Raw genomic sequence first — 13,725 nt, 5'->3', positions numbered from 1 at the left:
ATGCCTCTGAATACTTTAATTTTTGTGCCTCTCTCTCTTTCCTTCATTCTCTTTTGATTTTGTAGATTAGATAACAATCTCTGTATAGACATTTAAAGTCCAAAAAAGGAACTCACCACTTAAAGGAACACAAATACCCCATCTGTATTGTAATACAAATAATCTCTTACTTAGTCATCTGGCAGGTTTTTAGCCTTAACGTTTCTTAAAGCAAGGCAAGTCTGTACATTTTATGGTGAAGAGCCAGATCTGTACCATAGATAGAGCTAGCACTATCATTCACATTTTCTGGAAATATTTCTGCGTCTCCCCTATTTATAAGGACAAGAACATTTGGTACAAATGTGTTTTAAGTTCCTAATAAATACCAAGTTTAACAAGTAGGGACTTTAACCAGAAAGAATTATCGAAGAAAGCAGAGTAGGAACAAATACCTGAAGGTCAGAGCTATAGAATAAAACTCAGAGGTTCATGAAACCATCTCCTATCTGCATGTTCCTTAAAGCCTTAGCGCGTTCCTAGTGAAGAACCAATTTTTTATTGTTTCCACGGCAAAGCAGTGCTAAACAGGATTACCTGGGGTCCTAAAACAATGTTTCTACTGGAGAGAGAAGTCCAAGAGGGAAGGGGTTTCTTAATATAAAGCTTGCTTCTCCAAAACCTAGATGAAAATCTAAACAGCGTCTGTAATTATTTACCTGATACCCAAATGCATATTACTGACATACTTCCTAGGTTCACCAAAACCCACACATGGCCCACAGGTATCTGTGTTACCTCTGCCAAGGGCCTGGAACTGCCCTGAAAACATCCAATCTAGGCCATATTTTTCCTTCCCAGGGAAAACTTCTTTCTGCATACATTCTCTTGCTCTCAAAAAGTTTGCATAGTTATTGAAAGTAATAGATTTAATCTGCCAGCACATTAAAAATTAACAGATCAGAGAAAGTTTTTGTCTTATTATTGAATGTGGTAAATTTGCAGCTGTAGGGGCCTGAAAGGAGGAAGAGACACCCAAAGGAAAACCTGGTGTGCTGCTTTAGTGAATCATTTTGGAAATTATTTATATTTATAGATAAAAATGCAGTAGGCATGAAAACCATATCAGAAAGAAACCAATTGTATGCATTTATAAACATATATAGGCATGTGAATAAACACATATTTACACAAAAATGCATCAAAAGATACTTTAAATAATTCAACTGCTATCAGTCTCTTTAACAATGATGATTTTAAGAAAAAGAGATTACATCTTTGGACTGTCATTCCAAAGAAGGGAGTGAGGATGAAAGATAAAAAGCCATAGGATATTTGTTGTCTAAAACTGACATCAATTTTCAGGTTACCAGCCTAGTTCTAGAACTTATACAAAAATCTAAAGTCAATTTCCTCATGATAGTCCTACTGAAATTATCACTGAAATTGTTGCCATGTTACTTCTGTCATGAAAACCATATCTTCTTATGTAAGAGCTAAAACCCAATATAGATTGAATGTGTGTGTGTAGAAATGAAATTTGGATTTCACATGAATTTAATGATTTTATGACCTCCTTTCCAGAAGGTCAAGCTATTTCTTATTCTTCATATGAGCAGTTTGCATTCACTCATCATTCTTATAGGGTCCAAGCTAACTGAGGAAGGATAGCCAGCTTAAGTGTAGAGGTATTATTTTGCATATATTGCCTATATAAGCACCACATTATGGACAGAAATTATCTTTACTTTCTAACTTTGCATAATAAAATAAGCCATTAAATTAATACCATATAGAAAATACTGCTTGTCAGGCAAAGAAATGTATATTGCTTTCCAGAAAACCAGGGACATTACATTGCCAATGCCTGCATGAATAATACATGGGTTAATTCAGAAAAACACCGTTTCATTATTTAAAAATGAATAAATTACGGACTTAGAATGATGACTAAATTTTCTTAATCTTACTTTTTGCTCAGTGCTCTACTTCAAAATGAATCTGAAAATACTGTTTAATCCACACAAATAAAATTAACTAGCTCCTTACAAAGTATTTTTTTTCTGACTTTAGATCTCAACTATAAAATGAAGAATACTCCATCTTCCTTTTTTTTTCTTGCTCACTTTAAGTCCAGAAATTAAGAAGCAATGTAGGTCTTTGATTCATACATTTGAAAATGGTAAGCTTATCTTGAATTATCCTGAGATTCTATGATTCAGTCTAACAAGAAAAGCTCCCTGTGCACAAACTTCCTGTGTTTTAGCCTCACTGTCTGGAAAAAATATGTTCAAAGGAATAAATAAGAATAACATGATTCTCACGTACGATGACGCACATTTCTTTCATTTTCTTTCACAGATAGTGGTCTACTCTGAAGACCTGTTAAAAATCAGTCCCATTTGGGCACTGATGAAAGCATGAGGGGAGAAAGAAACGCACCTGTAGTAAGAAATTAATTTGGAGTTAAAATAAGTAAAACATCCCTATGCAGTGCAGTTAGGCTGAGCATAAAGTGACAGCCAGCAGATTATTCTACCGATTTCTAATGCTGGAAATTCGGATGGCATTTACTAGCATAACCTTTCAACTCTGAGCACATCAATAGAGGCCGACAGTGGCTTGAAATATGATTCCTTGCAGATAGCATATCCTCATTCATCTGACTGTGCTGCTCTGTGCTCCATTGCACAAACAGCGTCTCACCCACTTCTGAGAGGACACTAATAAAAAAGGCATCAATTTTCAGCTCTAGTACTACTGTGATCTCTTTATATGTTCGACATCCAACATTAAATTAAAATGCTGTTATAAATCCTACTTTCTGAATCTGGAATGAGTGTTGGGTTTTTGTCGCATGAGACTGCAGCAAATCTTGTCAAAAGCAAGGAAGCACGTCTTGTTCACTCAGAATTAATGTTGTGGATGAAAGAAGGAGGTAAAAGGGGTTGAATATGGTGAACTGAGGGTGTCAGAGGCAGTGGGGACTGGGGCTTCAGGGTGCCAAACCAGGCAGGGTGTTGCTGCTTTCAAGAAGTGGCTAATCAAGAATTGTAATTATCAACGACAAGCTGTGTGGCAGGAAGATTACTGATCAACAGAAACACACATACACACATTCATACATATCAACAGAAAAATTCTAGGCATAAAAAAATTGTTGATTATCCCCCTGTGGAAGAAAAATACTTTCCAAACACCAACAGTCCTGAAGAAGCCCTGTGGATTCTATCAAATCTCTGCCAAGAGGCTGCCATTGGGATTCAAAGCCAAATAGCACAGGTGACGTGCTATCTGGGCCTTATGTCATTGTTACATAATTTTCAGGTTATAAAAGAAATGCCTTAAATCATTGGACTGTAAGAGAATATTATTATTAGATACTGACATGTATGACTTAAGACAGTTTCAGAACGGTTCTATGTAAAGATGACCGGGGAGAGAGGGGAAAAGAAATCCTGCAAGTACAGAGAAGAAAGAAACTGTTTATCCTTTTCCATTCTGCTCAAGGTGGCAGTGCATTATAAGAACATTAGGGATTTTTTCTACTCTTTCTGATAAAAAGATCCCTGCAAATACAGATGATCACCTAAGAACTATGAACTAAAAGGTATTAGGAGCTTCAACAAAGATACAGAGCACAGAGCTGTATTCTTCTGCCTGGCTCATTCATAATTATGGATGAAATAAAGAGGCATGTTTGCCTATTTGGAAGGGTGGGGTGGAAGGAAAAGGGGGAAGAACGAGCAGTTCAATATCTGGATCGAACAGAGGAACTTTTTCCCCCAAGGATCCTGCAGGGAGGAACCTTGACATGCACAAAGTCAGAACGTAGACAAAGTTGCCCTGGTGAGAACGATAAGGTCACCCGTGGGATTGCTGAGATTATCTCTGTCAAGCACTCGGACAGCATGCAGTCAAATGATGCATCATGCAGTCATTTTCGGGGGGGGAAAATCAATTTCTTCACCAGGTCGCTATTTGCTTTTCAAAGTGCCCTTGTAGGCCTTCACCACCAAGCATTTATCAATTTAAATGTTGTAAATTGATAATGTGCCACTGTGCCTTGTACTGTTTCTGAATTATTTTGAAACTTATATTTTCTCAATAGTCTCCAAACCCTCAGAGCTTCCACCTTCAAAAGGGCATTTTTCTTTGTTACACCCAGAAGTGATGAACTTTTTATGATTAGTGTACAGGAGAAAAATGTAGACTTGCTAGTTGGGGTGGGTGGGGGGCGGTCACAGCTGCAGAAAATTATATATTTCTCTTCTTTTTTAAAAATTAAGGTATGTGTACTTGAAATATTTTGAAAAGGGGGGCCAAAAAGCAGTATTTGCATTCATTTATTAAAAGAACTCCAGTTACCCTAGCATTGAATAAATTTAGAACACCCACTGCAAAAATGCTAACACTTGGCTCCATCATTGTAATCCCTCTGCTGTGTTGAAATAATACCTTTTTTGTCTTTATATTCCGGCTCTCTAGGATGTGATGATGCCAAACAAGAGAATAACTTGTAAGGAAAGCTAATGTCTTCTTTTTTTTTAACCCCACTAAAGAAATACATATATATCTTTTACAAGCAGGGAAGTAAGAGTGTTAGCTACATACTAACCTCAACTTGATTTGCATTGAAAAACACAGAATGGAAGAGTGAGGCTTGCACTTTGGAAAAGCAAAAGAAAGACATGGCAGTTGCAAAGCATCTTTAACCTCCAGTGATTTATTGGCCCTCGGCCAAGTTATCAGGGGAATCTAATTCTTCTTTATTATTCAAATAAACCACATTTGGCACCATGGTTCCCTTTCAGAATAGCTTCACAAATAGACTGAGCTCTGTCATTTATTTGACCTTGTACTTGTGTGCTGTAGCTGTAATTTTATTTGCCATTCTATATAACAAATGCAGAGAAATCTAAAATATGGAGATGAACAACAGGATAAGGAAAGGAGTTTATGGCAAATACATCTGCATGGCTTAAAAAAAATATCAAATTTAAAGCAACCACTAACCCCCTTTCACCTTCACCTCTATTAACTCTTATTATAATCTGCAGCCACCCTGCCCTTTTTTCAGCACACTGCCTTGAATCAAGCCAATTTGTAACCTTGTCTGCAGCTACCTTCTGGCTGGCTTACAATAGCCAGGAAATACCTTATATAAGGGTGAGGACTAGGTGAGAAAAACGGGAAGTGACTCATTATGTGCAGGGGGGGACTGGAGGCAGTGGGGGGTGATTAGAACACATTTCAAGAGAGGCTTTAGCTGGCACATAGGGTATTTTCTAATGATATCACACCATACAAATGTGTACATATCCTGGCTTGCTCTAGATCTCATTTTGTTGTAAACAGGACTCTACATTAACCTGAAAGCACTTTGCTGGGATAGGTGCGCATCAGAATTATCTTGTCTCACCTCACTTTCCAGAAAAAATGTTTTCAGAGGATGTGAGTCCAATTGTATTCTCTGGTTAACTGAGTCTCTCATGTCCTCTGCCTCTGGCAATGATAATGTGAATTTCTCATGAGGATTTAGAGGAAAACGCAGGATGTGAGTATGGGTGAAGGAAAGCCGATTTGAAACCATGTAAACCACCAAACTAGCCAATGCTATTGTGAGGGCTGGATGCGGGAACAGAACTTCGCTCTCCAAATGGTCTTCCGCACAGCTATGGCTGGCAGGGAACGGGCTTCTGCCTGTTACGAGATTTGTAATTTGGGTCTTGGTGTTTGCTATGTGGATCACGACAGCCTTGCTGTGAATATGGACTCCAGTGGAAGCAAACTGATGTCATAATCTACGGGTTAGCTCTACCAAAATTGTAAGTGAGATTTTCAGATTTCAGTCCCAGAAAAACTTTGCTTTCCTTAAGAAACAATGGTTTTTCATTTTTGATGGTTGACTGGATTTCCCTTTTTGCTTTGGTTACCATGAAGCTCATGGTTAAATCTGAAGCTTTAATAAAGACCATTTGTACTAAATGGTCTTTTTATGAGCCCCTTTTTTGTGTTTTCCTACTATGTGGTAATAGTTTACCTACTTTTGCTTATCTCCTTTTCCTTATTCCCTAGTTCTATTTTGACATTATTTTTATCATATGTGTTTATGTAAGCTATTTCAAATCCTTTGTGGAAAGAGGAGAGTATAAGCCAACAAATAAATATTTCTCTAAGCTTTAAATCCTATATCAACTAGAAATATTTTTTATTTATCATGTAAAGTCTCTTTTGGATTCTTTGGCGATTAAGCCCCTTACATTTTGGAAGAGATTTCATAAATGCTGGCTATATATCATTGCTACATTTTCATGGTTAGGGAACCCATTCTGTTTTCTTAATTCATTTTCACTTCTGCGTGTTCCATTATAGCTAGAAAGCAAAGCTGTCGTGAACAGCTCTGAATGCCATCACCAGGTATAAGAAGTTATTTAGTCTCTATGCAAGCCAAACTCAGCATCAGTATGTGAGAATCTTCTTTTAAGATAAGGCCTCTTGGTGAGCAACTGGGAATCATTTTTACACAGGAAAGCAAGTCAACAGTGGATACTTCTATAACCTGAAACCACTTCTTGGATGTTGTTAGGTTAAATATATACATCTCTCTCTCTCTCTCTCTCTCTCTCTCTGTGTGTGTGTGTGTGTATGTGTGTGTATCTGGCAAAGTCAAGAGGACTGTTGAGGAGGTTCAGAAATCACCATCATTCACTAATTCCCATAAGTACAACAAGATGAGAATAAAGAGAATACCCAGCAAGCACATGCCCTGGACACCAGGAGCTGTCCCACCCAAGGGAGTGTCAAAGAGAAAATCCGCTCTGGCTGTCTCTATCCTCATGCTACACAACAGAGCTCAGTAGAAGGTTCCCTATCTTGTTTTATTATGAACTAAAAAAGAATTCTAATTCTTTCCTGAGCATAAGCTGTTTTAAAGCCACCACATTTATGTACACATTGAAAGAAAATAAAACTGAGGAAGGGATATTTTCAGAGTTAGAAATACAGACATAGCTATGCCCTGCAACAAACTGACATGCTCACAGTCCTCCTCAACAATTTCACTGGACAAGTCTTTGACGACAGAGTTACACACTGTCTTTAACAAAACTATTTGGAAAGGAAAGGAGGGACCATAACTTTATAGATTGCTTATCACTGTCTAGAATTTGATGGAATAACCACTTAGCCAAAGTTGTAGAACACAAGTAGCGCATTTGGTTTGCTTTTTAATAAGGGTGTGTGTGTGTGTGTCTGTGTGTGTGTCTGTGTGTGCTCATAAAACAAATGCTTAATTGACTTAGAGTATATTTACTTTGTATATCACCCCACAACCCCTACGACTGAAAAAGGGCATTGAAGAAAATTGGAAAGAGTTGTGTCTTGGGGACTTCGATTTCTCTATTAGGACTCAGAAACTTAACTGGGTAGAAAACTCTTTTCCAGTGTTTTAGCATAGATTTTTTTTTCCCTCATGCTTTGGGCATTTAAAAATATATCATGTTCTTATCAGATTATTTTTATATTAATGCAGAACTATTCTTAAGCTTCAGTTTTGAACACTAAATACATAAACTGGTATATGCAAAAATCACTTTTAAGTACATAAATTAGTATATGCAAAAATAAATCACTTTCTACTGACTGACCCCTCATCAATTCAGTTGTGTAGTGCTGCCAAATGAAGGCCCATGTCTCCTATCTCATAGCCTCTACCTGCATATTTGACAGTTTCTGCCAACGCTGAACACATCCACCACAGGAGAAGGCAATGGCACATTTTGGCCAGGGTCCACCCCTGGATAAGTCAACATGCTGACTACTGGTATGTGCTTTAAAACCCATTATATATAAAATCTGGGACTGCAAAGAAATTGCCAGATACTGGACCATGTCTACATAGCTGCTTTATTTCACAGAAACATCCATTATTTGTCTCAGATTTTATGTGATGATACAGTAGAAAAGCAGCTAAATAAAATACTTTTAAGGAGAAACCAGCATAGGGTTAAAGCCAAATTTTTCTTGAACAGATGATATTTCAGATGGCCGCACTATTCCAGATGCATCAATTTCCTTGAAAATCCAATCCATATATGTGCATATGCTGTGCTGGCAGGAGGACTGACTGAAATGGCCAAAACCCAAGAGCTAATATTCTTTTGGCCAGAATAATGCAATTATTATTTTCCTAGCTATCAGTCTAAGCATACAGAGCCATCTGTTATGCAAAGCAAACATACACATCTCAATTACAGAAAATGCAGTTGCCTTGACAGAATTTGGATTACACCACTAACCAGGGCTGTAAAATGTGTTTTGAGCTAGTATATAATGGATGCTTTTCAGGAGTTCCCTAATTAGCATTTACCTGCTTAAACTAATTATTCATCCTTCTTCTTTACTGGCTTATTAAACTTTGCTGGATACCCTGCATGAAACATGAATATGTGCATTGCAGAACAACAAACAGTGGTGTTTCCAGTTCTATATGGTAATAACAACATCGCAATATGGTGGCTCGCCAATTTCAAAATTGAAGATTCTCAATACTAGGTCCCAGACAGATTAAGACAAGGCTTAAAGTCTATTAAAGGCTATTACAAAACCAGATCTTTCAACAAGATACAAGAATACTAATACTAAGTTAACAAAAGCTCAGTTTCTATCATTTGGTTTGCTAAAGTCCACATAAAATAGACTTACTCTATACACTATAGCTGAGAGCTTGCATGCTCCTCAAAAAGCATTAACAGAACAGACCCTTGTTTGGATTCTCAACAGTAAATAATCAAATTTGGCAGTGGTTCTCCTCCTTCCCCAAGCCTCCTCACATGCCAAATATCTCTCTCTATTATTTTCCAATGTCTTTCTTGATTTAGCTATTACCCGGCAAACTCACTAAGAGCCAAAAGGATCCAGACTTGCTGGATGCCTCCTTAGAGCTGTGCCAACTTTCAGAAGCAAGGAGTCTGGGGTGGGTCCTGCTTTAAAGGAGAGAGACAAATCTTATCTCTATCTCTAGCTTCAAGGGGCAACTGAATGAGCAGTAGATTATCCAACTTGGCAGATCATCACACACACACACAAAATCCCTCCCACTGAGGCAGTGTTTTCCTCATGCCAAATCACCAGATGAAAGGGGTCAAACTCAGCCAATCACCTGTATGGGCGCAAATACCCAGATGTTCAGCCTTTTTATGGAGAAAACATCTGGATAATTAGCTGAATTGCAAACCTTGCTTCAGGATATTTTGGCATTCACTAGATGCAGCCCATGTCTTGGAATTCACTGGAACTTAAATTTTTGTGTTCCAGGGGAATTTCGAGAAGTAACATCCAAGATTTTTGTCCCTGGCCCGTCAGCCTCCATTTTCTTTTCTTTTACCCTCCAAAAAACACATGTGAGTAATTAAATGGCAAATAATGAAAAGCTATCTTATTTAAATCATCTTTCAGCATTTGGAAGCATTTGCAAAGGCAGCAAAATATATCCTTGCTGGAACCCTCCCTGCAACACATTTTAATGGTCTCTTTCAGTATTTCTTGACTCCAAATGACTCCTGCCATTGTGTCAGCTCCCAGGATAATGCAGGGTACTCCATAAACATCCAGTAATAGGACACAAGGGAAACACTATTAGTGTGTCCCTCTCCTACCGGGCACAGAGGTTTCAAAGTTCAAAACAACCAAGGGAAGAAACTTCATTTGTTCTCAATAAATTAATAATGATCCTTGGGGGGTGGGGAGGGGAACTAAAGTTTTTGAGCACAAGTTTATTCTGAATGTTCAACACTGACACACAGGTTTCTCACTGACTCTGAGAGAACAGTCAGGTAAAGCCACTAAATAATAAATTTGATAATTCATGCTAAACAGAATATTCCTTGAAGAAGGAAAAACATGAGGCTGAAGAAGGCTTCATAATCACTGCCAAGAATCTAAAATTGTTTTACTTACTTGTGAGAGGCCTAGGTAGATGGAGACTGTTTCGGAAATGTACAAAAATTTTCCTTCTTGATTTAGTGCAAATACAAAGCCATCCAGGGACTGCAGGAAAAAAAATATAAATAGATTAATAAATATCAAGGATGCAGATTTAATTAGTAAGGCCACTGAGAGAAAGCAATACATTGAATTTTTTTTTTTTTTTTTAAGACAGAGTCTTGCTTTGTCTCGCAGGCTGGAGTGCAGTGGCATGATCTCTGCTCACTGCAACCTCTACCTCCTGGGTTCAAACAATACTCCTGCCTTAGCCTCCCATGTAGCTGGGACTACAGGCACGTGCCACCATGCCCAGCTAATTTTTGTATTTTTAGTAGAGACAGGGTTTCTCCATGTTGGCCAGGCTGGTATCGAACTCCTGACCTCAGGTGATCCGCCCCTGCCTCAGCCTCCCAAAAGTGCTGGGATTACAGGCATGAGCCACTGCACCTGGCCACGCTGAATTTAAGACCATTTTTTCTCCGTGTTTAATGAAAGTCCTAAGATCTTTTAGTATTGTATTATACATGAATAAATTAAATGTCTGAATTAAGACTGAAAGCTTTCTCTTACTTTAGGGACTCATGTCTCTGTCATTTTGATCAAGATACATTACATTCATGTACAAAATAAGGTCATGCTGATTTTATGAGATGTTGCCTTTATTTTTTTTTTTGGATTCAGTGGTTACTGAGATTAAATCAGCAAGATTCTCCATTAAATAGTTGAACAGGAATAAAGATCGTAATGAAATGAAAGAAAAAAAGGCTTCCTATATCAAGAGCAAGTAAAATCACTACTTGCACTACTCTGAACATCAACAATTTGCTAATTAATAAGGAATGAAGCCTTCTTTAATCCTAGTGCCCACTGTGTTAGAACAATAGGAAATGTCAATACATTAAGGGATAATGTTTATAGGCTGCAATCTGACAAACTGTAGTCTTGTTTTGCAAAACTCTCTATTAAAGTTATATAGCGACAGTTCTAGTTTCCATCACAACTCCTGAAATGGAACAAAAGAAGGAAGAAAGAATAAAGAAAGAAAAAGGATGCCACACATCATCTGTAACTCCTAAAACCTCAGTCTACTTTCCCAATGGAGGGTTGCATTTTCAGTTTGATGAATGGTGTAAATCATCATGAACTCCACCTGCAATACAGCATTCAAACTGAGGTTAAATTTGTTTCAAATTCTTGCAATCCAGTGCATCCTACACCCTCTGTCATCCTCACATCTTTTGTTTTGCTTTATATTTATTTTTAACAAGGTAGATTGCACAAGTGCTGCTTGTACATGAAAAAGTTTTTAAATGTGTGTGGTGTTAAAAAAAGGCTGTGAATTTGCAAACCCATGCTAGGAACAAGGTATGTGAAAACACTAAATTAATGACAAAATTTGTAAAATATAGAAAGGTGGAAGAAGTGTGTAAATTTACTTAGAAATATGTGCCTTCTCAAATCCTAGCAATAATTTCAGTCTCCTAAAATACTGAATTTTGGGGAGACTATATATTATATATGTTCTTATATATGTATGTGTATATATATATGCATGCATACAGATACACACACACATATATATGTGTGTATGTACAGATAAAATTTGGATTTTCTGACAGATACAGTGGCTCATGCCTGTAATCCTAGCACTTTGGGAAGCCGAGGTGGGCACATCACTTGAGACCAGGAGTTCAAGACCAGCCTGGACAACATGGTGGAAACCCCATCTCTACTAAAAATACAAAAGTAGCTGGGTGTGGTGGCACACCTGCAATCCCAGCTACTTGGGAGGATGAGGCACAAGAATCACTTGAACCCGGGAGGAGGAGGTTGCAGTGAGCCAAGATCACGCCACTGTACTCTAGACTGGACAACAGAGCAAGACTCTGTCTCAAAAAAAAAAAAAAAAAGTGGATTTTCCTGTTTCCTGACATGTTTTCACTGCCCCACTGGTCAGAAACTGTGGATGACACCCAACCCCCTCCTCTGATTTCTTGGGTTCTAAAAACAATTCAAAAGTCACATTGTATTGTTCCACTAAAGAGCAAATTACCATGATAGATGAGCGTTTAGCTACAATAATACAATAATGCCAGCTTACATTTATTAAGCATTCTGTGCTAAGCAGTTTGCACATATTGTCTCTTTTAATTTTCACAAGTACTATATGAAGTTATTGTATTATTATCTACTTTTTATATACAGGGAAACTGAGGATTAGTGAAGTTAGGCAACAAGCCTATTCCTAGTTTGTTTAGAGTTGAACTTTGGCAGTGGGACTTAATAACTAACTATACTACCTTCCAATAAAAATAAAGATTCTCTAATTGACATGTGTGAATTAATGAAAAGGCGAATATTCACAGCATTTCTGAAATTAAAATATTTACCCTAAGAGGCAGCCTGTGACATCTTAAACATCATCCCTTGTTTTTGAACAATTTGTGTTCAAACGATAGAATCCTCCCATTGTGGGTACAAGATAGAGGGGAAGTAGGATGGCAAGAGATTACTTAAGTTATTTCCATAGGAGGTTACCTGGCCACCTTTGCTGTGAAATATTTCCCCAGAACCAGCTTTTGGGAATAAAATACTGTACTGTCTAAGGGAACTGGGCTCCTTACGTTTCACAAAACTGCAAACCCTCTGGACCCTTTTCTGATAGAGCCTTTCAAGCACAGGATGTAGTATAGCAGAACCTCACTTTTGAACCAGTGCAAAGGGAGAGATATTTCCTTCCTACAAGTTTGGGAAGGATCTAATTTCAACATATCTTTACCTCAAACGAGATGTCTCCTGAGAATGACTCATGAGAATTAGGACCCTCCCCTTTGTGACTATTCCCTTGGAGTTTATAAAAGGGCTTGTTAGGTTTTCCTTTCGACCTGATAGCCATGGCTTGGTACACAATCACAGAGAACTGTGTAAGTCATCTTCTCAAATTTTAATATGTCATTGTCAATTAGAGCAACAACACAAAGAAAGATCACAGGAGAACTTCTAAGGACACAAGGGACAGTTGGAAGCCTGGCTGGATGCAGAAGGATGGACTGATGAAGCTGGTGTGGGGATAATCTCCTATAGTTCTAAACCTTCATTTTACAGGGGAGGAAACTGAGGCACAGAGAGGCTAAGTGGCTGGACAAGCTCAGATGGCCAGTTGGTGGCAGAGGCAGGATTAAATCTTCTTCACTCCCATAAAATTATTAAAACATTTATGGCATTGTATGCTTCTGGTTGGCTTATTCAGCTCTCAACTAGAGAATTTCTGAATCACCGAATTTCTCAACAGCGAGGCGATGCCTTATGTATCTTTCTCTAGCTGGCACCTAACAACCACTCAATCAGGATTTATGAAATCCAGTTCTACCTCCATGCTCAGTGCTCCCTTTTCCTTATATCACAAATACCATAATGACTACTAAGGATGGAAATTATTTTCTTGAGGAGTCCAGTTTATGGACTTAGATTATTTACAGATTCAGATTCCACAGATTTCTACTATGGTCTGGGATACCTCCTGATATTTAGAATAGAATGGATTACTGTATGTCCTTCAAAGCACCCAGTGCTATTTCTGAATAGATGTGTCATTTGCTATCTACGCATATCCTTTACTTCCTCACTAAAAGGGATTGTGATTCTTTACATGAGGTTCAGATTTCATGTACTTACTAAAATATTTGAGGAGGTTTGGGCACCACAGCAGGGTAAAAGAATATCTGGAGGCAAAACATCTGATGCTATTAAGCAGTGGCG

General features: G+C 38.0%; 1 protein-coding gene across 1 annotated transcript in view; it reads right to left on the bottom strand.

Moving 5' to 3' along the window:
- The window catches only part of NPAS3 (neuronal PAS domain protein 3), a gene marked incomplete at its 5' end in the record, with an annotated part of 867,539 nt that overhangs the window by 233,862 nt on the left and 619,952 nt on the right, over window positions 1–13,725 (bottom strand). Inside the window, one exon of the mRNA XM_011941876.1 lies at window positions 9,940–10,029. Within this exon, the coding sequence (XP_011797266.1) occupies window positions 9,940–10,029 (90 nt within the window). The remainder of the gene's footprint in view (window positions 1–9,939; window positions 10,030–13,725) is intronic.

Source organism: Colobus angolensis, unplaced genomic scaffold (assembly GCF_000951035.1).
Source record: "Colobus angolensis palliatus isolate OR3802 unplaced genomic scaffold, Cang.pa_1.0 Scaffold202, whole genome shotgun sequence".
In the NCBI taxonomy this organism is placed as follows: Eukaryota; Metazoa; Chordata; class Mammalia; order Primates; family Cercopithecidae; genus Colobus; species Colobus angolensis.
The sequence above is the reverse complement of the archived record's forward strand: the minus strand, read 5'-3'. Positions and strand labels throughout refer to the sequence as shown.